A 26,662-nucleotide genomic window follows, 5' to 3' on the forward strand; every position below is an offset into this window, starting at 1 on the left:
ACATATACTAAAATTGGAAGAATGGGGCATAACTGACAAGATGCCTGTTGAGAATCTGGACCTCCAGAGTACTTGTGTGCTAAACAGTCTCTCTCCCTTACCCTTCTGCTTTCACCTTGAGAATACTCCCAGTCTCCTGCTCTTGCACCCTTGGCTCCAGCAAGAGAACATTCCCTGGCTAGACTGACTTTGAGGGAGTGATATGCAAAATACACAGAAAAGGCTGGGTTAGACCAGATCAGAGCCAAGGGGGGCCAAAGCATGTGAGAGAGCCCAGTCAAAATCAGCAGAGCCATTTCACCAACCCACGGCTGACCACAGACACATAAGAGAACCCAGCCTAAACAGAAGAACCCCAGAGCTGATCTGCACGTTCATTAGCAATAACAGACGCTTACTGTTTTATGACCTTGTGTTTGGGGAGGTTTGGTAGAGCTTGAGAGTAAAGCTGATTTCTGCCTTCCGTACTGAGACTGAAGCCAAAGTCATCAACATTTGAACATTTGCTGGAAGCAAGGAAAGAGCTCCTGAAAATATCAGAGGAAATCATGCTGTCAGGTAAAAATTAAGGGTTGAGGAGGAGATACTGCTGTTTTTGCTAATCTGGATGCATGTGTCTTTCAAGAATTGTCGTCTGGAGATGGCTTAGATCCCAAACTCTAGTTCTAGTCAGCAAGAATTCTGCTATTTTAAATATCAGAATCAGAGTTCCAAAATATTCTTAATAGGTTTTATGGATTCAGTACTTGTGAATATATCTTGGAAGAATGAAGACTTGCTTTTATAAAATACACCACTGGTAAATACTAATATGTCTGGATAATTAAAAGGATCTTTATATTTTTAAATTTAGAATCTTCAAATCACAGAATGCTACCCTAGCCACCATGTAAGATTGCCAAGTATGGAATCAAATGGCTTCACTGTCTTGAAATGTATCATTTCCCTCCGTAGTCGTAAAAATGATATAACAGCCAGGAAAATATTTCAACCATACTTTTTTAATGCAATAAGTATTTTAAAGAGTATAACTAATATGATCTTACTCATGGGATATACAGTTGCTCACCCTGAGGAGTATTCCCAAGGAGAGCAAAATAAGTGACCAGGAATTTTAATTTATCTCAAGGAAGAAGATTAGATGGCCTAAGTTTTAAAATAAAGAGTGTGATTGGAAAGAAATTCAAGTATCTTAAGGCAAAATCCTGGAATACCCATGGTCCTTTCCGTAGTTGAATCTTTGTGGATTCTTATTGGCAGTCTTGTTAAGGCATCTTTCTGGGGAAACACAAAGTAGCTTTCTAGCCAAGAACAAAAGTGAGGAGGTTTTATCACCAAGAGAAACAGGTGCTGTGGGGAAAGTTTAGAATCACAGAATCAACCTAAGAGAGACTAGAACCTTATGTTACAGAACTTTAGAGTCTCCCAAGGAGCTTGATATCCTGTTTCTAAGAGGATTAATGGGAAAAGAAAGGAAGAAAGGAAATGCAAAATAAGCTTGGGAATTGTCCCTTCTATCCTCTATGCTAGGTACTTTTATTTTTGTTTTTGTTTTATTTTTAAATCAGCACCAGGAGATGTGCTTTACGCAGAAAAGAGCAAACCATTTGGCAGACCAGGCAAAATTGGGATTGGTTAAAACCAGTCTCAGGACAAAAGGAACCTAGGAATAGATTTTGAATAAATGAAATTATAGACAGCCCCACTGTTCACAATTAATGAGAAAGAAATGATCCTAATTTCCAATAGAATGGACACTGAAATATCATGTTAAAACATGTATGGGGCGCTTGGGTGGGCTCAGTTGGTTAAGCGTCTGCCTTTGGCACAGGTCCCAGAGTCCTGGGATCGAGCCCCGCGCTGGGCTCCCTGCTCAGTGGGGAGCCTGCTTCTCCCTTCCCCTACTCTTGTGCTCTCTCTCTCTCTCTTCCTCTCAAATGAATAAATAAAATCTTAAAAATAAATACATAAATAAAAATAAAATATGTATAAATGAGTTACTAGTGCCCCAGTCCCAGTCTCCAAATAATATTGGATGTCCATGGGCATAATTATTCTAGGTGCTAAATAAAGTAAGCTTCAAAAATAAGCTTAGATTGGCTCCTGGCATCAAGAACAGTCACCTGAGCAATATACTTCTGTCTCATTTCTGAATATCTATCAAGATTTCATTTACATGCGACCTTTGCTATGAAGTCTGGCCCATTCTGACCATCCCAGCTCCCAGACCACTGAGCAAAATTAAAATCTTGTTATTCCCAGGGCGCCTGGGTGGCTCAGTCGGTTAAGCATCTGCCTTTGGCTCAGGCCATGATCTTGGGGTCCTGGGATCGAGCCCCATTTAGGGGCTCCCTGCTCAGTGGGGAGTTTGCTTCTTCCGCTCCCTCTGCCCCTCCCCACCACTCCTGCTCAATCTCTCTCAAATAAATAAAAAAAAAATCTTTTAAGAAATAAATAAAATCTTGTTATTCCCAAGCAAATATATTTCCTTGGCATCCCGATTGTATCATTTGCCACGTCTGACTGTGAATTATAGACATTTGCATACTTTCTGTTGCTTCCCTATTTCAAGTATAAGAACTATGAAAGCAAGGATTCCTTTTATTTCTTTTTACATCATCTGGGACAAAACACAGGAATTTTCCTGTGTAAGATGTTCAATATTTTTGTAGAATTAAGTAGTTCTAATTCACAAAGAGCTCACACATCATATACAATACTGATTAATGTTGTGCCCAACCACTAAGGAATGAGAATTCTACCAACTCACCAAAATACATAAACTTCAGTTCAAAGATAAAGAGAAAACAGATATAAAATTTAGAGACAAGGAGACATCATTATCATTTGTTACACAAGGTATGGTTTTAAGCTTGTTAGAATGAAGAGAATCAACTTGAAAATATTACAAAGAGATTCAGTGAAGTTCCTGAATATATAATAATAAATAAAAAATTAGTTTTCCTTTATTAAATACAAGGCATTTAAAAATAAATGAAATATTTGCCTAGAACTGCATCAAAGTGATGGAACACCCACGAAAACTTAACTTTAAATATGTAAGATCTACACAATGAAAATTGTAAAATGTTAAGATACATATAAAGACGGATACATATAAAGACGTACTCTCTACTTGGATGGAAATACCATCTTGTATGCTAAACATATAAACTGTCACTATGTTAATCTGAACATGTAGAGTAATGCCAATAAAAAAATTAAAAGAATTTTTAGAAAAATAATATAAATATATTATAAAATCATATAAATTGACTCTCAAATTCACATAAAATATAAATAAACGAAAAGAAAAACTAAGAAGTAAGACTATCTCTACCAAATAATAATATATATTATAAACATAGATTTATAATAGTATTATTATATTTAATTATATATTATATATTATATTTAAATATATATTTATATTATATTTATAACAAGCCTATTTTAACTAGTTTAAAAATATATAGAAAGGTCAATGAGAATAGAAATATAGATGAACTTCCAGTATATAATCAAGATAGCATTTCAAATCAGTGAGGAAAAAGATAGATTATGCCATAATTAATGTTGACAGCTGGGCCACCATCTAGAGTCAAATAAAACTAATATTGTAGTAGACATTACTAGCGCACTAATCTTTGGTTCCCCCTTTCTTCCCTGGGTATAGTGAAGACTCTATTTCCCAGCCCCCTTGCAATTAGACTGGGCGATGTGACTAGATCTGGCCAATGAAATGTGAACAGAAGAAATATGTATTGTTTCCGGGCTGATGCACTGAAAAATCCCTGTTAGTTGTCCAGTTGCTTGCTCTCTTCTCCTACCAGAGGAAATGCAAAGGTCTCTCATTAGGATGGCACAGCCCACATTAGAAACAGCCTATATTGCTGAGGGTAGCTTGGAACTTTTTTCAAACCTTCAGAAAAAAACTTTTGATGTGTTATTCCACTGACATTGAGGTTTTTTTTTTTTTTTTTTTGTCATCACGGACTACCTTAGCCTATCCTGACTAATAAAGATCCCTTTGTTACTGTCATATAATCCATACAATTATAAAAATTAAAACATAAAACCACTGGAAGAAATCACAAAATTATCTTTATTATTTTAGAATGGTTAGGTCTTTTAAGCAGCACTCCAAATTAAAAACTCATAAAGAAAAGGATTAATAAATTTGACTACAAAAAACTCTGTAAAGCAAATATTTCACGAAGTCAAATAAAACTAAAAACCTGGAGCTGACACATGAGGCACAGGTTTTAATATATCGAAGTGTCTTACAAAGCAATAAGAAAAAGTACAATAATTCATTGGAAAATGGGCAATGGATATGGTTGGAAATGCAAATATATTGCTCAGGAGAAAATGCTCCTCTCAACTCATAACTGAAGAAATACAAATTTAAATAATAAAGAGCTCCCTATTTTTCATCCATCACATTTACAACATTCAAAAACTGGTTAATGAAACATGATGTTGGCAAGAGTGGAACAAATAGGTGATTTTGAATGCTACTGCTGGAAGTGTAAATTGATACAACCTCTGTAGAGCTGTTTGGTGATATATTCCATAATTTAAAATGCACATGCATTTGGATGCAGAAATTTCAGTTGTAGGAAATTCAAATGTAGCCATATTATGCCCAAAGATACGTTTAGTAAATATATATTGAAGCATTGTTTGGAGCAGCAAAACTGGAAACAATAAAATATTTGTTAAGAGGCAGCTCAATAAATAAATGTTGGTGCATCTATAAAATCGAATAGTCTACAGTCTCGGGGCGCCTGGGTGGCTCAGTCGTTGAGCGTCTGCCTTCGGCTCAGGTCATGATCCCCGGGTCCTGGGATCGAGCCCGCGCGGGAAGCCTGCTTCTCCCTCTTCCACTTCCCCTGCTGTGTTCCCTCTCTTGCTGTCTCTCTCTCTGCGTCAAATAAATAAATAAAATCTTTAAAAAAATAGTCTACAGTCTCTGAAAGAGAAGGAAATGGATATATGTGTACTAATACAGTACAATTTCAGTCATATCACTGATTAAATAGCATTTGATAGTATGCCATCATTTACATAGAATTAAAAAAAATTCAATGGGCTAGTATGTGCACAGGTTTTATGGGAAATAAAAATAGGAATATGGAATAGGAATAAGAATAGGACTATGGATTGCTGCCTCTGGGAATGGAACAGAAAAAATGGGAGTGGGAGGGTACACTTCTTTTTTTTTTAATTTTTTTATTGTTATGTTAATCACCATATATTACATCATTAGTTTTTGGTGCAGTGTTCCATGATTCATTGTTTGTTCATAACACCCAGTGCTCCATGCAGAACGTGCCCTCCTCAATGCCCATCACCAGGCTAACCCATCCCCCTACCCCCCTCCCCTCTAGAACCCTCAGTTTGTTTTTCAGAGTCCATCATCTCTCATGGTTCGTCTCCCCCTCTGACTTACTCCCCTTCATTCTTCCTCTCCTGTTATCTTCTTCTTTTTCTTTTTTCTTAAAATATGTTGCGTTATTTGTTTCAGAAGTACAGATCTGTGATTCAACAGTCTTACACAATTCACAGCGCTCACCATAGCACATAGCCTCCCCAATGTCCATCACCCAGCCACCCCATCCCTCCCACCCCCAACCACTCCAGTAACACTCAGTTTGTTTCCTGAGATTAAGAATTCCTCATATCAGTGAGGTCATGTGATACATGTCTTTCTCTGATTGACTTATTTCACTCAGCATAACACCCTCCAGTTCCATCCACGTCATTGCAAATGGCAAGATCTCATTCCTTTTGATGGCTGCATAATATTCCATTGTGTATATATACCACCTCTTCTTTATCCATTCATCTGTCGATGGGCATCTTGGCTCTTTCCACAGTTTGGCTATTGTGGACATTGCTGCTATAAACATTGGGGTACACGTACCCCTTCGGGTCCCTACATTTGTATCTTTGTGGTAAATACCCAGTAGTGCAATTGCTGGATCGAACGGTAGCTCTAATTTCAACTGCTTGAGGAACCTCCATACTGTTTTCCAGAGTGGTTGCACCAGCTTGCATTCCCACCAACAGTGTAGGAGGGTTCCCCTTTCGGGAGGGTACACTTCTTAATGATAACCTTTAACACTGTCAGAATTTATTTTATTTATTTATTTATTTATTTTAAAGATTTTATTTATTTGACAGAGAGAGACACAGCGAGAGAGGGAACACAAGCAGGGGGAGTGGGAGAGGGAGAAGCAGGCTTCCCGCGGAGCAGGGAGCCCGATGCGGCGCTCGATCCCAGGACCCCAGGATCATGACCTGAGCCGAAGGCAGAAGCTTAACGACTGAGCCACCCAGGCGCCCCAGAATTTATTTTTTTAGCAGATGTATGAATTCCTTTTTTTTTCAAAAAATAAAAACAATTTAAATACATTAAACCAGCCCAATTCCACTGCTACCCAAATAGCTAATATCATTTGAATTTTCACATCCCAAAGGTCATAAAACAACAAAAATGATTATGTTCCTGGTAATCACTGTCAAGAAAATTTCCATCTCAAAGAGGAGTACAGACAGGTCACAGACAGTTGCTACTCCTGACATTCATTTAAAAGAAAAACTTACTCAACTTGGAACATCATTCCAACAGTTAGGAAGTAAAACTGACAGCCCTCACCTTCCTTAGATAAAAATCCAATCAGAAAATGTAACATTTTCACCCACATAATACAGCTAAGCTGCTTCCCTGCCACCGCAAACAGCTGAGGATGTAAGAAAACTTCTGACATTATGCAAGATTTCTATCCCGTGAAACTGATAGACTTAAAAAGCACAGGGCAGATGCAGCATTAATCTGCTCCCACGTGTTTTACATTAATCTGCTCCCACGTGTTTTACATTAATCTGCTCCCATGTGTTTTACGGTTATTTAAAGGGTCTGTTAACATGAATAATGCACAGGAGTTATTTTTACATGAAATGTGCTCAGAAATTACAGAATGAACAACTCGATGATGGCACAGATTTCTAAGAATCAAATTTATAAGATAGAGTAACCACAAGTGTTCTCTTATTTTTATTTCCTGAGCCTTGTGATTAAATTTATAGGATAATGTCAGTTGCTTAACTGATAATGATTCTGTTTACTATTTTCTAGGATTTTTTAAAAATGAAATTTTAAAAAATTACACTTTTATAAAATCAGAAAATGGCACACCAAAAACTGCCTTGGAAAAAAATAAATTTTTCCATGGGGGATGGTTATTAAGAGGAAAAGAAAGAATAGTATTGAGATAAACATTTGGTAGAGCTAATGGGTTAATAACAAATTATAATTTCTGGGTTTTTTTCTGTTATTCTGGAATAGAAATTCATTTTTCCTAATAAAACTTGAATTTAAAGTATTCTAATAGATGTTAGTAGTCAGACTGAACAATGAAATAGAATAAATAGTCCAGAAATAGACCTAGGTACATAGGGAAAGATTGTATATGAAAAAGGTGGTATCTCAACCCACCAGGACAAAACCTGGACTTTTAAATAAATTGTGCAATAGACAGACTTTTTAAATAAATGGTGTTGGCACAACTGGATAGCAGCACGTTGAAAACGTGTGCAATTGGATTTTTAAATAAATGATATTGGAACACCTCGATACCAGAATAGGACAAAAGACGGACTTCAAAAAAATAGTGTTGTAACAAAAGGCTTTCAAGTAAGAAAAAGATAAAATGAGATCCATACCTCACAACACACAACATAAAAAATCCCAGATGATCATAAAACCATACTTGAGAAAAACTGTGGGGGAATTTCTTGATAAACTAGATATGGAAAAAAGGCTTTCTGTGACTCAAAATCCAAAAGCAATAAGAGAAAATATTAATACGTTGACTACTTAAAAATACAAACAAAAGCTTCCATGGCAAAGAGCACTTAAGGAAATTCAAAAGGCAAAAAACAAACCAGGAGAACATTTTTGCACCTCAGTGACAGATAAAGAACTAATTTTCCTAAAAACCTCTAAAAAAGTTAAGGGGGAAAAAAGACCAAATACTAGATAGAAAAAGATGCAAAATACAAGAGTAGAAAGTTGTAGAAAAAAATTATATAATATATACATATATTATATAAAGAGAATATATATATTCTCTTAAACTATGAAAGGATGCTTAATTTCATGCATAGTAAGAGAAATGAACATTAAAACTATATTAATAGCATTTCTTACCAAATTGACAAAAATAAAACTTGACAATCCACTATATGGTGAGGCTGGGGGTGTGGGGGCCAATATCATCTTATATATTGCAGGGGGCATAGAAAATGATCACAACAAAAGAGAAATTAGCAAAATAAACAATCCCCAGAGCACGCCCTAAAATTGGACCTCTGCACCGTAGGCAAGGCTTGCATAAAGTTTTGTTTTTTTAAATTCAGCCTCATACGAAACAGCAAAATATTGGAAACCACCTACATGCTTACTGTCCATAAGAAACTGACTGAACAAAGTACAGTACCCCATGCAGGGGAATAATGGGCCGCTGTATAGAAGAATGAAAAAGATCCTCAGGACCAATATGGAGTGGTTTTGAGGTTATGCTAAGTGAAAAAGGCAAGCTATAAGTGCATAGAGACAGAATGCTACATTTTGTGTAAGAAAGATAGGGATGTTTGATATATATTTTGAAAAAGTGGCATCTCAGATCACTGGGAAAAGATGAGATGAGGGGACTGGATAGCTGTGTGTGTGTGTGTGTGTGTGTGTGTGTGTGTGTGTGTGTCCTTATTTTTGCAAACAGAAACACAGAAAGGAAATAACTAGAAAGTGGGTAGGAACGGGTGAAAGGGGTATGGATGGGAATGAGCCTTCTCTGAGTATTCTTACATATATAATCTTGGATTTTGAACTACATAAATATTTTACATTTTCCCAAAATGTAAGTTTAAGGGGCACCTGGGTGGCTCAGTCAGTTATGCCTTTGGCTCAGGTCATGATCGCGGGGTCCTGGGATCGAGCCCCGCATCGGGCCCCCTGCTCAGCGGGGAGCCTGCTTCTCCCTCTCCTCCTTGCTTGTGCTGTCTCTCGCTATCTCATTCGCTGTCTCTGTCTCTCCCTCTCAAATAAATATATAAAATCTTTTTTAAAAAGTAAATTTCATAAAAAAGATGAAGAACAGTAATCTCTAAAACTGAACATAGCTATAAATAAGAGAATCCGATTGTATAGCAAATTCGTATAGCTCTACAGAAAATAATTTTAATACATTTGGAACCTATATTCTGATTGAGAAATGTTCTAAGAAATAAAGAGACCTGCAAAGAAAGGTTGTGTTTTCACTAGGTTGAGGGTTATTAGTGACACTAGTATTTTTATTTTGGAATTATTTTGTGTAGGCTGTAACAAAGCAGTACATGTATTAATGTAGTAAGGAAACAGAATTGCCACTATGAGAAAAAAGAAATAGCTACATGGAAGAAGAGAAAATGAAGAAGAACCCTGTAACAATGGATTAAATCGAATGTATTTGGACAGGTAATACCACAGTAGGACTATAATTTAAGGAAATAACAACAAAGAAAAAACTGGTAAATGAAGACAGATATTTGCTTCAGGGTTCCTTACAATAGCAAACATAAAGTGGGAATTGTGTCACTATTCTACAGTAAATGGATGGTAAATAGTTAATATAATTTCATATCAATGGATTATTCCTCTGCCATAAACTGATAAATATGGGGCACCTGGGTGGCTCAGATGGTTAAGCGTCTGCCTTCAGCTCAGGTCATGATCCCAGGGTCCTGGGCTCCCTGCTCCTTGGGAGCCTGCTTCTCCCTCTGCCTCTCTCTCTCTCTCTCTCTCTCTCTCTGTCTCATGAATAAATAAATAAAATCTTAAAAAAATAAACTGATAAATATGAAAAATATTTAACATCATGGCCATACTTAAGATAGCATTTGAACTTTAATATGACATGTATGCAAATGCACCGATGAACACTGATCTTTTCGGAGATAAACACATGGCTGGGATTTTTCTTTTATATATTTGGAATTATCCAAGCTCTAAGGCAATTTATTTAGTCTCCAATTTTTTCAAAAACTTTTTTTATAGTAATGTCAGATGTTGCCAACATTAATGACAGAATACCTTTCCATCACTCTCTCCACCTTGTTCTTAAACTGTTCTGTGTCACCCTCCCCTTTTTGGTGACCGAGCCTTTATGAAGGCTTAATTCAAGACTGGCCCCCCAAATAACTGGTTTCCTCTTCTCAGTCACACAGCCAAAAGGATTTATTTGGAGCCAAAGACGCATAATTCTAGTGATCCAATGTAGTGCTAGAATTAATAGTGTGTGAAATTTTTGCCGCATGCAACTAATACCAACTAATGCTATTAAAGCAATATGTTTTGTCAGGATTAAAAAGAAATATTTTGAATGGGCTGGGATTCACCACAGTCTGAATTTCTGCCCTTGAATTAACCACACCACACCTTATTAATTGTGGCAAAGATGCCATCAACACAGTCAGATGACACTCCTGAACTTCTTGCTCCCCTCTGCCTCAGCAACTATATGGTTTTAGATGCATGATTTATTGTCTAACATCTTGTTGCCAGAGAAACTAGCTCAGCTCACAAAGGCAAGGCATGATTCAGCTCCATATATTAATTTTCTTTTACAACTTCATGGTTTCTCAATTCATCTTGAATTAAGCATGAATATTGGTAAATTAAAAGCAGAACATTTAAGGGCATGATTAAAAGAAGCTTGGTGAGTTTCTAGTTTCTTGGAACATTTCTAAGAATTTACTTAAAGAATGTGAACAATGTAATACAACAGTTAAGTATCAGGGGGAAAATATTGACGGAGCAGAGAATCGATCTATGATGACTTTTTTTTTTTGTAATTTACACACTAGAATAATAATTTACTTTGTTTTTGAAAAAAAATGGTAAAAATAAGGGCTGTAGTCACATTTCTACAGTATTTCAAATGCTCCACAGTATCCTTCAAGTAAATTATTTGACTTACGATTTATCAACTGGAACCATGAAATTTTGAGCAGCTAGCCATAAAATTAAACATCAAGTCCAGTTGCTGTTACTTATACAATTTATTCAATATACTTTCTGAAGGTTTTATCAACTACTACCTCATATAAAGTATCTCTTTTTATTTTAGACGTTCTAAGATCTACTCTTTTTCAATATTATGCACTAATTTATTTGAAGCATTGACTTTAAAACTGCGTAAACACAAATTTTATTTGCATTATTCAGCTATTCCACATTCCTAGCTCTATGTGGGACAGAACTAATATAAGATCTTAAATTAATTTTATTTAGATTTTCATTTGGTATTCACATATGTAAATAAAAATATGTAGCTAATGCCTTTTAATAATCTTTAATATTCAAACAAATTGCATGAATGGAATTGATTATTATAGAACTATATTTTCAGAGTCCCCCAAAATAAAATAAATCTCTCTCACTAACCTCTAGTTTCAATAGCAGAGATTTACCTATGGCAAAGTAATCAAGTCAATAGTTAATTTCCCAAATCATCTGCATGTGTCCCAACACATAAAACTTCTTTTTTAACTCTTATTAAATTCACCTTAATGTACCATAAAAATGAAAGCGAATGTAATTCATATACAGATACCAAATGACTTATTTATTTAACTTCAAGTAAAGAGAGTGAAATTTAATTTTTAATTAACATTTGAAAAAGAAAAATTATGTCTGGCAAGTAATTTTTAAGCAGATATTACAAATCCTAGTAAGGAAATGTTTAATGTAAAATTTAAACATCATCTTAGTATTTTTGAAATATGAATGATGAGCAAAGCTTTTTTTAAAAAAAATGCCATTCAAGATATAATTGAAAATGAAAATTTAGCTAGAGAGTGAGAAGCCTACATAATATAAGAGAAAAAATTATGATTATGGCTGATGTAGCAATGCGTCTAATTTGTCAGATAATGACCCCACCTGCAAGTGTATTAAAGGTAGGAATTCATGACTTCTAGATTCAGAAATAACAATAGCTACCACACACAGAGCCAGGACTATGAAACATTATGGTCTTTTATCCTCGGAAAAACGCTAAGAAATAGTATTCTGAACTTCATTGTATGGATGAGGCCATCAAGACATGAGGAAGTGAAGTGACTGACTGTAGCCACACAGATAACATTGGTAGAGCCTCTTAACCACTGCTGTCGCTTCCACATTGAGGCGACAGAGCTAAAGCCTTCACTTCCAAGGTATTAAGTCAACTCATGGGAACGCTTCTCTACAGGGAACCAGGAAGAACCTATGGCTTTTGAAAATTATTGCTCCCCAACTAACTTCTAACCACCTTTAATTTAACCTCAACTGAAGCTATATCTTAACTTACGATTCTTTCAAGAGAGCCAAGTGGCACCAATTTTACACAAGTGCAAACAGGTAAAGCGATAGGAAACTGGTCTCCTGAAAGAATTATCAGTAGACTTGGAATTCCACGGTAGTGGTGCACCATGCATTAAGCTGGCCTAAATGCCAAACTACGTTCCAGCTACTGTAGAAACAAATTAAATTCTCATGTTTTGAATGATATATTGCCAGTGCTGATGGCTTTTTGTCAAAACCAATGTATAAATTAGGAAGAAAAGACAAAGTAAGGCCAACACTAATACAGTTTAAAATTAATAACAATCCACGATGGAGCACAAGATAAAACTCAGCCGTATATTATCAAGGGATTTTCACGTAAAGAAAGACCTTTCTGGTTTAGATCACCCAAGAACTTGGTCTTTAAACATCTTTAATTAGGTATTGGCACTATTGTGGGATTAAGCATCGCTCTTAAGCTGGTGTTCCAGTCCCAATATGGAGTGTGATAGACTTCATGAGAACTGACTATAGAAACATTTACCAGAGAGATTCAGCAGAACATTAATCCTGTGAGATGCTTGACAAAGAGGTCCATTGTCAAAAAAAAGAATGAAAAATGGCCCTAATCCATGTCCAACACATCAGTCTCAGAAGTTCTGTTAACAACAACAACAATAAAACTAGCATCTTCCAAACATATTTGACCAGACAACACTTTTATCTCATTACACCTGTTAGTATTCCAAGGAATTCACTTGGAGAAATGCTGAGTTACTGTTTTTAGAAGTATTCTCTGTCCCTGAGAGGAAATAAAGTGACTCGTCATGGGGTTACACCCATTTATGGTTAACAGTGATCAACAAATTCATCCAGCGCCACTGGTCCTGACCCGAAATCAGTAATTCCTGGATACAAATTAAAATGTCAAGAAACACTGGATGATGAAGGACCAAGAGGCACAGAGAAAATATCTTGGTGAGTGAAGCTGAAAGGTGAATTCTGATCTGTGAGAACTAATGATCCTGTTTCACAACTAAACACGAACAAATAGTTCTGCTTAGTTTGCTTAACGCATCGCCTCGAAATCGCTATAGACATTAATCTCAGCAGTCTTAGAAAATTTCATTTCTGTCATTAAAAAATATGGGTGAAGTAGCAAATATTTTACTACGTTATTTTGCCTTTGAATTGCCACTTTTTAGGTAAGATCAACACTATTTCTTCAGGTACTTGAAATTTCACAATTTAGACTGCTAAGAATGTTGTGCTCAGATTCAGAAAACAGAAAAAAAAAAAAAAACTATGGCGAGAGTATTCTTTCATCCCTGAACATACCCACTTTGTGTCAGATATCATTCCCAAAGTCTGCCATGTAGGATTTCATGTTTTTATGGTAAACCGAATAAATGTAATAATTTTCAGCCATTTCCCATTCAAAGATGATAAAAACAAAATTCTCAGAAGAAACTAACACATACTCTTAAGTTCCTTCCACTCTACTGAGTGGCCTCACAAATTAATATCATGATATCACACTTCATGGCTGAGAAAGCCATTTCAGGTATGTATGTTTCTTTTTATTCTTCAAATTTTTTATTGTTATGTTAATCACCATGCATTACATCATTAGTTTGTGATGTAGTGTTCCACGATTCACCGTTTGTGCACAACACCCAGTGCTCCACGCAGAATGTGCCCTCTTCAGTACCCATCACCGGGCTAACCCATCCCCCCACCCCCCTCCCCTCTAGAACCCTGTTTGTTTTTCAGAGTCCATCATCTCTCATGGTTCATCTCCCCGTCCGATTTACCCCCCTTCATTCTTCTCCTCCTGCTATCTTCTTTTTTTTTTTCTTAACATATATTGCATTATTTGTTTCAGAGGTACAGATCTGTGATTCAACAGTCTTGCACAAGTCACAGCGCCCACCATAGCACATACCCTCCCCAATGGGTATGATGGGGTATCACCAAGCCACCCCATCCCTCCCACCTCACCCCCACTCCAGCAGCCCTCAGTTTGTTTCCTGAGATTAAGAATTCCTCATATCAGTGAGGTCATATGATACATGTCTTTCTCTGATTGACTTATTTCACTCAGCATAACACCCTCCAGTTCCATCCACGTTGTTGCAAATGGCAAAAAAAAAAAAATCTCATTCCTTTTGATGGCTGCATAATATTCCATTGTATATATATCAGGTATGTATGTTTCTTAATTGTGTCAATAACTCCATAAATATTACCTCCCCTTCCCCAGAATTTTTCTCCTGTTACATCATGTGTCAAATTGCATTCCAGTTTTTTCTCCTGTTGGACCAGGTGTCAAATTGTGTGCCAACTTACTTTAGAACCTGATCTTCAAAGAGAAAACAATTTAAATTATATAAATGCTTAATCATCTATCAGACTCACTGAGTGCTAAGAAGAAGAAATTGAAAAGTGAACCAAAGGCAGATAGTTAAGTAGCCGTGAGTGACCTCCCAAAGTGTCCAACATTAAAATTTGTGTCTAGTTACAAACCATAATCCAACTCACGAGACAACCCTAGCCAGCAGGAATTATCATTGCACAAAGAAACTAAGAAACCTTCCTGGGATCTCTCAGTTAATATGTGCACTGGGATTTGAATCTGGGTCCCTTTGACCCCAAACCTTGTTCTTCCATTTCAAAATACTATTTCAGATTTTGCTGCCATGGCTTCGTAAGGCAGAGAAATATGTCAACACATTCTTAACTGAAAGCAAATTGCTCTAAAATTATTTTGATGGTTGGGAAAATCTATTTAACTGCTTGCAAATCCAGATAGTTTTAAAAAAAGAACAGTAAGTCTTAGTGCAATGGATTACCGATGGCCCTCTGTGGGCAGGTGTTTGGCTGCAAGGATAAATATGCTTCAACTTCATTTTTGTACAGTTAATATATAAAAAATAGATTTTCATGGGTAAGTATAAATACCAGAACTACAAAGTATAAATCTCTCATTCTGAAGCGATCCACAGTAGAGATGGAATTTCGCTCTAAATTGGTAACTCTGTCTTGCTTTTGCTACTAAAATATATCACATGAGCCTCAGTGATACATTTTATTTCTTACTAAAATTCATTCTGATGATGGCTAAAATGTATGCGAGGTATACAACAGATGTGAAAGTTGTATTGTTTTATATGCATTTTATCACTGAGTCCTTGCAGCAACCAGATAAGCTAAACATGGAGATTATTTCCATAAATTCAGGTGGGGAAACTAAGTCTCAGAGATGCAGAAGAACTAGCTGTGTTACAGCTAGTTATTGGCTTTGAGTCTTGGCCAACTGACCTCAGGGCTTGTGCACTTAATGACTACAAGTTATTAAGCATTCACAATGACAAGGACACTTGTTGGGTGGTCTGATGTATGAAAAAATGAGCATAAACGTGCTAGTAAATAAGACAAAACAACATATTCTGAAATAAAGGCACTTTTTAAAAGCCATAAAGCCTATTTCTGAAATGATTCCCACTACCCATTTTATCCACTTTGACAATCTTATGATTATAAAGAAAAAAATCTATTTATATTAGATCACTTTTGAAATAATCCTACAGTACCACTCCCTATAAAGAAGGAAATCATAAACTTGGTTTTATAATGTAATAAGGAAATAGTATCAGAAACTGAATTGTGTCCCCACAAAATTCATATGTTGAAGTCCTAATCTCCAGTATTTCAGAATGTGACTCTATTCAGGGGGCTAAGGTCTTTAAAGAGGTAATTAAGTTAAAATGAAGCTGTGAGGATGGGCCCTGATCCAATACCACTGGTGTCCTTAAATCAAGAGTAAATTAGGACATTGATCAGTACAGACAGAAGACCATGTGAGGACAAAGAAGGAAGACAGTTATCCAGAAGCCAAGATGACAGACCACAGAAGAAAATAACCTTGCTGTTACCTTGATCCGTTCTAGCCTCCAGAACTGTGAGGAAATAAATTTCTGTTATTTTAAGCCACCTAGTCTGTGGTACTTTGTTATGGCAGTGGGAGGAGATTAATACAAACACCACGATGCACTTTATGTTAACTAAACCCAATCAAGTTTAAGGGACACTGTACTAAAAACCTGTCTTTTTGACAAGCAAATACTATAGGAAAATTCTCAATACCTTACTGCACAAAATCCCTATTTAAAAAAAAAAAGAAACTACCCATTTAAACTGGTGCTTTTCCCTTGGAGTAATGGTTCTCAAAACTTTGCTAAACACAGGAATCTCTGGGGAACTCTAAAGAAAACATTGGTGCTCGAGTCCCACACCAGACATTTTGATTTAATTGATCCGGGTGTGGCCAGCACATCAAGATTTTAAAAGCTCCCCAAGTACTACTCATATCTCTACATTAGAACCCAAGATTAAAAACCCTTTAGAGGGCGGTTCACAATGCAGAATTAATTTATGAAATAAATATCAGATATATCCACAAGATGGCGTGTCATTGCATTTGTAAGAACTAAAATTGAGAAACCTTTTCAAAATGCAACTCTATACCATCACATGTAGAACAAACTGGGTTTAAATTGAAATTATACCAGATAGGAGCAATGGCAAAATGAGTCACAGCCTTCTGAAAAGACCTGAGGTTTACATAACTCATGTTACTAATCCTGTCTTCAACAAGGGGTCCTCTCTAAGCCAAATGAGAATGTTCATGGCTGCCATGCCCTTGGCCTGCTATTACCTCTGGGCAGAACTGTGGTTCCCCATTCCCTCTCCATAACCCTTCAGGGACCTCATGAACTCTTCAGCAGCAGGGTACTAAGACAGACACTTGCTATTATAAAAAAATATAGGATCTTTATTCAGCTACACACGTTCAGTTAGCTGTCCATCACAGATGGATATACATATATACTGCTCAAATTCAATTCTTGATAAGAGACATACTCTTCTCAAATTTGGGAATTTACACCAACATCCCAGAAAAGACTTAACCTCTCTGTGATTGCTTGAAAAAAAGTAAAAAGCTTTTAACCATTAGAGAAGATATTCTATACTTTAATGGTAGCTTTTTAAAATCTTCCCTTGTTCACTATTGAATGACCATGAAGATGAGGGGCAGATGGAAGAGGCAGAAGTGTTTTAATGCAAATAGATACCTATACCCCCCTCAGCATCCTGATATTTCTGCTACCAAATCTCTGACTAGTTATATAAAGGTTTTTGTTTCCAAGGAAACCAAACCACTGACATCTATGGAATTTAATGAACATAAGAAAGGAACCATGCCATATAATTTACATCTGGAGGTAAATGTGACTCGCTGTCAAAACCATTACACACACAGAGATAATTCTGTGAAATTTTAAGCTCTACTTTTCTCCATTTAGTAAAGATGTAAATAAATACTTTTATGGAAACAGGATGACAACAAACAAACAAAAACTCTTGCAACATGTCAGGTAAATTAAGAAATAGGTGGAACCAAGAACATGGGTCAAAGGTAGAGCTCCCTGGCGACTGAGAGAAAAAGAGAGAAACCCTTATTTTGTTGTATAAAGGGTTTTCTTCTTCCCTCAACTTCAAATATCTGCATCACATTTTTATGACTGTGGCTTCACACAATGGTGGAATCTTTACAAAGTCAGGGAAATAGCTTATAATCAGCAAAGGGGGACAATAAATAAAACACTCATTTCAACTCCCGGCCTCATGGATGATTCATTGAAACCACTGTTGTAGAACATCCAAATAACAGCTCATTATGAGATTTATATATTGGCATCCAGATCCTATGATGAGCTATTTGGGATTTGATAACCCTTAAATAAATAGCCTATTTTGGATATTAGCAGGAAATCCTGTGGATATAGGGGAAAAATTAAAGCATATATAAAATGGTATCTTGAATAAAATTAAAAGTGTACAAAAGTGAGAAAAGCTAGAAGGAAATTCCACCATTTTACCTAGATGACTACTCCCTTCTTCTTGAAATACTTTTTTAATATCCAGAAAATACTCCCTTCTGATTCTTCTCCCTCCTCACTGGTTGCGCCTTCTGTCTTTTCCTTTTTTTTTTTTTATTGTGGTAAAATGTGCATGCCATCAAATTGACCATCAGGGGCGCCTGGGTGGCTCAGTCGTTAAGCGTCTGCCTTCCGCTCAGGTCATGATCTCAGGTCATGATCTCAGGGTCCTGGGATCAAGCCCCGCATCAGCCTACTTCTCCCTCTCCCACTCTGCCTGCTTGTGTTCCCTCTCTCGCTGTCTCTCTGTCAAATAAATAAATAAAATCTTAAAAAAAATTTACCATCTTAATGATTTTCAAGTGTATAGGTTACTGACATTAGGTAATATTTATTGTTGTGTTATGCAACCATCAACCACCATTCATCTCCAGAACTTTTTAATTTTGTCAAACTGAAACTCTGTACCCATTAAATAACTTTCCATTCTCCTCTTCTCTCCTCGCAGTCCCTGGAAACTGCCATTCTACTTTCTGGCTGTATGGATTTGCCTACTCTAGTTACCTCATATAAGTGGAATCCTATAATATGTGTCCTTTTGTTTCTGGCTTATTTCACTTACCATAATGTCTTCAAAGTTTATCCATGTTAGAGCCTGTGTCAGAATTTCATTCCTTTTTAAGGGTGAATAATTATCCATCGTGTGTGTGTGTGTGTGTGGTGTGTGGCATGTGTATGTTTGTGTTTATGTGTACCACATTTTGTATATCCATTCATCTAGCGATGGATATGTGGGTTGTCTTCACCTTTTGGCTATTTTGAATAATGTCACTGTGAACACCGGTGTACAAATATCTGTTTGAAGCCTCTGCTTTCAATTCTCTTGGGTATATACCATTCTCAATCTCTTTCCTGGCTCTTTTTCATCTTTTTGAAGTTTAAATCCTGGAGGTCCCAGGGCTCAGGTTATCAGTTCTTTTCCTTCTATATACCTATATCCCATAAGAGACCTCACTTAGCTTTGAGATTCAAATATTCACTTCCAGCTCCATGGCCAGCCTTGCCCCTGAACACCAGTATATCCAAATAGGCCATTATCAAATAGAAATCTAATAGGCACCTCAAACTTTTACTATCCAAAAAACCCAACTCTGAGTTTTTCTGATTAAATGTGTTTTTTCCTTCCCAACTGAGGACACGGCAACTCAATTCTTCCACTTTCCCAGGTCAAAACACTAACCATTGTTCTTCATTCTTTTTTTCATCCTTCACATCCAATGCATTCACAAATTCTGTGGTGTCACCTTCCAATTCAGATTCCGACTTTTTTTCCCCATTAGCTCTACACCTCTCACTCAAAATCACCATCAACACTGCCCCAGATATTTGCAATAGCCATTTGGTTGGTGTCCCTTCTTCTTCCTTTTTCTTCCTTTCTTTTCTATGGTCTACGCTCCACGCAGTGAGTGGTCAGTGATGTTTTTAAAAGCAAAATCAGATCTTATCACTACTCTGCTCAGAACTTTCAGATCCCTTCTTAGGTCTCTCAGAAGAAAAAACCACAGTCATTAGCATGGTTTACAAGGCCAGAATAATATGCCCCTGGCTACTTCCCGGACTTTATCATCTTTTCTGTCTTGCACTCTACTGTAACCAACTGGCCTCCTCGCTACTCCTCAAATATATCAAGCATGTTCCTCCTTCAGGGCCTTTGCTCTTGCTCTGCCCTCTGCCCGGAATGCTGCTCCTTTTCTTAATTAATGTCTCCATTCATATCACCTCAACTTGTCAATAGAACTTACTCCATTATGACTCTGAAAAGCAGCAAGTACTCTACCACTCATGGTCAATGGTCTTTACCACTCATGGTCAATGGTCTCTACCACTCATGGTCAATGGTCTCTGTCCTGCTTTGGGTGTCTCAGTGGGATTTATCTGTTACCTGTTTCCCCCACCCAGTGAGATGCTGGAGTCTGCTTGTAGGGCTAGACACTGTGGTGTATATTGCTTTACAAATCCGCTTTTAATAACTTTAGAAGCCATCATTTTTATTTAGGGATTAGGAAAACAAAAGCTGATCAATTTTTAAAATTTCATTTTACTGTAATCTATCTCACATGATTCTAATGATATTATAAGCCACACAGAATTACTGCACTCTAGATATATACAAGGAACCTGTATTCCAATTAACATTCCACATCTGAAATAAACTGTGCTTTATCAATAGAATGAGTTGGTTAATTGTCATCTAAGTACATGGAGCAGTTTTCTTTGGACGACACACAATTTGAAAATAAGACGATAGAAATACTTTTCAGTGGTATTGCTACAAGTATTATTGAGAGTGAATGTCAGCAACAGTTTCATGTTGGAAACCTGGGACAGCTTCTGTAATCACAGGGTCTCTATGGAGCCCAAAACAATGCTACAATTGCTTTCAAGAAGCCATGTGCAAAATTTCACATAAATCTTTCTTCTTTTCTTTTATTTCTGTTTGCATTGCACCTTACCTTGGTTAGAATGTGACCTGATTTTTTTTACTAAGTTCATCTGATTTTCTACAACCAAGGTAAGAAGTTTTAGGGCATGTAAATTTCTCAACATTAGCTTTATAATCTGTAAGATGGTGTGCCTTGGCTTGATTAACTTCCCTTTTTTTTTTTTTAAGAGTTATTTATTTATTTATTTGAGAGCGATAGAGAGCACAAGTCAGGGAGGGGCAGAGGGAGAGAATCTCCAGCAGACTTCCCCACTGAGAACAGAGTCCAACATGGGGCAGGATCCCAGGACCCTGAGATAGTGACCTGAGCCGAAACCAAGAGTCGGATGCTTAACTGACTGAGCCACCGAGGCGCCACAACTTCTCATTTTAAAAATTGGAATCAAGGGTTAACCCAACTCACACACCTAAAATCCTGTGCGCCCCCCCCCAGCCCCATTTCATAGATGAGAAAGTAGAGGGACAGACAAAACCGTTTTACTGGCAGAACTGGCATCCAAACCCACATTTCCATCTACTTTTCAGTACACGTACAGATGGCATACACCCTAAGAATCCTGAGGATAAAGAAACTATCTTTGTGTGTGTGTGTGTGTGTTTATTCTTTTTTTTATTTTATTATGTTAATCACCATACATTACATCATTAGTTTTTGATGTAGTGCTCCATGATGCATTGTTTGTGTATAACACCCAGTGCTCCATGCAGTACATGCCCTCTTTAATTAATACCCATCACCAGGCTAACCCCTCCACCACCCCCTCCCCTCTAGAACCCTCAATTTGTTTCTCAGAGTCCATAGTCTCTCATGGTTCGTCTCTCCCTCCGATTTCCCCACCTTCACTTTTCCCTTCCTACTATCTTCTTTTTTTTTTTTAACATATAATGTATTATTTGAAAAACTATCTTTTCAGTAGCATTTTTTGAAAACTTTCTGATGTGGCCCATAGTAAAAAAAATACACTTCATGTTGGGATCCAGAACATACATTCACATGCACGAAAGAAGTTTCACAGAACAACTTGCTCTGCATAAGATGCTGATATTTTTCATTCTAGTCAGATCAATTTCATTTTATTAATGCTGTACATGAGCCACGAAATTGATCTGCCTGGGTGAGGAACCACCACTAATAGATCAGAAACCACAGTGATAAACCCTCTTTTTTTTTAAGATTCTATTTAGTTTTTGACAGAGAGAGACACAGCAAGAGAGGGAACACAGCAGGGGGACTGGGAGAGGGAGAAGCAGACTTTCCGCAGAGCAGGGAGCCCGATGCGGGGCTTGATCCCAGGACTCTGGATCATGACAAGAGCCAAAAGCAGACGCTTAACGACTGAGCCACCCAGGCGCCCCGATAAACTCTCTTTTTAAAAGTAAAGCTCATTTTGAAATGAAGACCCAGAGAATATGTGTACTTAGCACATGCAAGATGCTTATCCCATAGCACTTTGCCTCTAAGTACCCTTCATAAGCCTGGGAGAGAGGCAGAGAGAGAGCGAAGAAGGAAACATAAACACCTTTTAGATTTCAAAGGATAAGATATTTTTTTCTCTTTTATTTTTTACATATGGATAAATATCTCCCAATTTCTCTCCAGTGAGAAATTTTGAAACTGATAACTAGAACAAAGGCCGCATACAGAAAAGCCAATCTGGAATTTCGTATACTGTGTTGGGAGTCGACATTTAAAATTCGTTAATGGGGCAACACATAGAAGCTTTTCCATTTCTTATAAATGTTATTTCCAATCACAGCAGGCATAGGAAACAGTTCATCTTCAGCTAGATCGTGAATTTTTATGTAATGAGATGCTGTGAAAAACAAAAATAATACCAATACACAGAAAAATATTTGCAGGGTGCCTGAGTATTTTGATAAATAATATCTGCTCCACACATGTTCTTCCTTCCTTTACGGTCTATAAAGCCCCCAGAATGTCTTCCACTCAATCTGTCTTCATGTTACATTGCCCACCCATCCGGAGTTTCCATGCTTCTCTCACTCCATACTGATTACCTTGACACTTTTTCATCTAAAGCTTTGGGTCCTGCTGCTTTTATTTTATTTAAAATCCCCCACCCCCACCCCACCCCCACCCCCGGGGCCATTGGCCTCCTTCTACAAGGTGGTTATATTCAGGAAGCTGGTCTCTCTTTTGATTCCCCTATTCAACTGCTGCTACTCGGGGAAGCCTGGAGCTGGAAGCAGAGCATGGCCACCAATGGGATCCTGAGGATGGAAGAAAAATCGCTTCCAGTACCTTGGAAGCCAGACTGACTGGCAAGAGAGAGAAATACGTATTTCCTGGTGACAGTTTTTGAGCAGGTGTGTGAGCCTTCACCTGGACACCCCACTTCCATTGGCATTTTCAATGCATTCCAATCATTTCTATTTTTTTTATTTATCCAGTTTGAGCCGGGGTTTTCTTTTGCAACTGAAAGACTTTTAAACTGATAGTAATATCACCTTCTTTTGTGCATGTCAACCCACAAAGCCCCTTTCGGCCAGCCCCTCCCCCAATCTCTCTTTACAACGTAAACTTTTCCACGTTAAGTGAACTAAAAACTGACTTCCTGCGAATCTGATGAAAATTTTTAATAATAATAAATACAAAAAGAACAATAACACCAACAACAGTGCCTAATATTTAACGAGTGCTTATTAAATAGCAGTGATAAGGCAGCGGTGCTCAGATTTTGCTGCAAATCTTCTTTTCAAAAGCCCTTTTCAAAAATCCACACTACACTTGGAACACCAGAATCTTTGGGGGTAGGAAACAGGCATCATCGGTTTTTAAAGCTCTCCAGGTGATTCCACAAGCAGTCAAATTTGAGAACTCCTCTACTAAAGATTTGCTAATGAATTTTCATTCAGTCCTTATGGCAATGATATGAAGTGCCCATTTATTATTATTATTATTATTACTATTATAATTACTGTTATCGTTGTCATTATTATGATCACCATGTCGCCCATGAGGACACCTGATGCAACAGAACCCGGGTTTTAAAATACTAACGTCAACAGAAGTTCTTGAACACCAGGAAGGAACGGAAGGGAAAGAAGCCAAGAACATGGATAATCCACAGAGAAAGCAATCTTTGGTGGAAAAAACAAAACAAAACAGTAAAAGCCAGAGTATTCTGAGTGCCCACCTCTGTCCTTAAGAAAAGTATTTTAGGATCTAATAGTGGTTTATCAGCTGAGCACAGAACAGACGCTGGTTCTGTTCCTTTATCATCATTCAATAGATATATATCCCACGGCATCCATAAATGAAACACTGAACTGATAAGCAGGCTGGGTCCTGCAATGAAGGAGAGAGACAGAAGCCCCAGAGCTGACTTGGCCTCTGATCCTTGCAGACACAGGGGGTCTGACAGCGTGTAGGCAGCAGTCTTAACCAATATTGATCATGAAATTTCAAGTTAGGCCAATACACCTGCATTCAAAGGCAAACTTTATAACTATGTTATCAAAAAAGTTCTTGGAACTAATAGGCTTCCACGAAACTTGGCTGGAACGCTTTGGGGGGAAGTAGAAAATTTCTTTCCCACACTAAAACTGAACAATTCTGAATCACCAGCGAAGCATTAATAATGACAAGCTTGCTGCAAAATTAAAAGACCAAACAACTGCAATTCTATTATATTACTAAGAGGTGAAGGCAAATAAGAGACTGTTTGCCCATGAAAACACTTAGAGAAACCTTCGCGAAAGTAATTCCGATTTTTGTCTTTTTATTTTTCACATTTTCCTATAGATGGGCTTAATTCCTACAGCAGTAAAGGCAGTATTTGGGTGTTTTTCCACGGCAGAATTTGCCAACAACTATTGCACTGTTACATATCTGAAGAAAAATCATTCTAGGTGATTTTTTTTTCTCTTTCTGCCTCTCCACAGCAACAGATCATTTTTAATGTCAAGGAAGGTATTTTGATTTTTAAAGAATAAAACAAAAGTTGCAGGCAGATACTCAAATAGAAAATCGCTAGTTTTATATCAATTATGGTAAGAGGCAGGAGTTCCCGAATGGCACCTGTATTTCCCTATTTGACAATATTATCTCTGCTAGAAAGGAAGTATTTAGAATACTAAGATTTAAATACAATAAGGAGTAGTTTCCCACTTTCATGACAAGTCAACACACTCTGTTACTAGACTCCACCAGAGAATCTAAGTTAAAAAAAAAGTATGTATGTTCTTTATTCAACATTTTTAAACAATCTTCAAAAAATAAATAAACTGCAAACACTGCTTTGAATATGTCTGCAGTAAGTTTTTCAAGCGAAAACGAATTGACGGGCCACACAACTGATGCGATCCCAAAGTTCTGCAGATCTTCACTAGTGACATTTATAGAAGGACTTCAGAGCCTTTGGCTTCATGGATGGAATGATGGCAGTTGCAAAGTATTAGAACTACAATTCTAATTATTCTAATTATACTATAATTATTCATCATGTCTAAAGGTTAGTTCATGCATGCATAGGAGGTTCAAGGAAGGTTTCAAGTAATTTCAAGCACATCTTAACTATTGAGAATTACCCAGCAACTCTAGCATTGTGATATATTTTTCAAACAAAACTAAAATTAGAGGACAGACAGCAAGCCCCCATGTCCAGCTGCCTATATATTTACTCCCTGTTACCTTCTTTTAACAAAAGTGGGAATGTTTAGGGCATAGAGTCCTTCTGGAAGGACTGGCTGTTTTATTGTGTTTTACAACATCAACAACAGAGAAACTTTTAGTTGGGGCAATTAATTGATACCATGACACAGCTAAACAATCAAAGCAGCATCTGGTGTGGGCACAAGGCTCCACTTCCTACCTTGGGAGCTTTGGCATGCTTCCCACATCTGGCATCCTTGACAAGGCTGAGATCTAACAGCTCCGTCTCCTGGAAAGCAAAATGTGAAATTGTTAAGCATCCACACAGATCTCTTTTCTTTGTTTTATATCATTGACATCACTTTTTAAAAAATAATGTTCTCTTGAGAACTGCCTGGAGATTTCTCTGCAGTTAGGATATTTTTTTCTCTCACATCATTTACCAATGGAATTGGAATGGAAACAGCAAGATAGCTAACTGCTAACTGTTCGGTTTACTATATGTTCTAAGACATTTTGAAAGTATAATGGGCATGGTTAGGGGCCCCAGTCTATACTATGAGCCATTCCTAAGTCATGATGAACTGGGCCTTCCTGTCCTGTAGTTGAAAAAATAATCCTGAGAGTCGGTCTTAGTGTGAGGATATGTGAATGGCATGGGGTTTTGGGGAAGGGGGGGTGGAAGAGGCTCCCATCAGCTCACCTGGCCAAGGGAAAGAGATAAATCTGCCTCACCTACCTGCCCCCTCCCCAGCCTTTAGCACACCTATCTTATGCCCGGTTCTTTTCATTTATTCATTATATATTACTGAACACCTATAAAATGCAAGTTACTCTAGGATACAAGATACATACAATATGATAGCACCTCTGGATGGACCTGCCATCACACAGGGGAGTAAAGAAATGTATATACATAAGACAAGGGAGAATGTGCTCATGCCAACTAAAGTTAGCTGCTAGGGGGGTCAAAAGAGAAAAGAAAGTTGTTCCCCCAGGGTCCCAGAGAAAATCCATGGAAGAGTCATTGAGCGTGGAGAAGAGGAGTTGGAAGGCATAACATTGGCAAATATCCAGATGAGAAAGGACTAGAGGTTTGGGCAGAACCTTGAGGTATTCACGGCCTTTAGATGTTCAGAGATGGAAAACATTGCGGGGGAGAAAGGGTGGGGAGGAGGACAGGGATAGAGGGGCATCCAGGAGAAAGAAAGAGCACAGGGAAGATGTAA

At 37.4% G+C, this 26,662-nt stretch overlaps 1 protein-coding gene across 7 annotated transcripts in view; it reads right to left on the bottom strand.

The window, feature by feature from the left end:
• PLCB1 (phospholipase C beta 1) overlaps positions 1-26,662 on the bottom strand; it is a 714,547-nt gene that overhangs the window by 455,664 nt on the left and 232,221 nt on the right. For all 7 annotated transcript variants that reach the window (XM_027621223.2, XM_027621225.2, XM_027621224.2 and 4 more), the window contains exon 3: positions 25,654-25,722. In XM_027621223.2, coding sequence (XP_027477024.1) covers positions 25,654-25,722 — 69 coding nt within the window. The remainder of the gene's footprint in view (positions 1-25,653; positions 25,723-26,662) is intronic.

The sequence above is a fragment of the Zalophus californianus genome, chromosome 8, assembly GCF_009762305.2.
Source record: "Zalophus californianus isolate mZalCal1 chromosome 8, mZalCal1.pri.v2, whole genome shotgun sequence".
NCBI classification, from domain to species: domain Eukaryota; kingdom Metazoa; phylum Chordata; class Mammalia; order Carnivora; family Otariidae; genus Zalophus; species Zalophus californianus.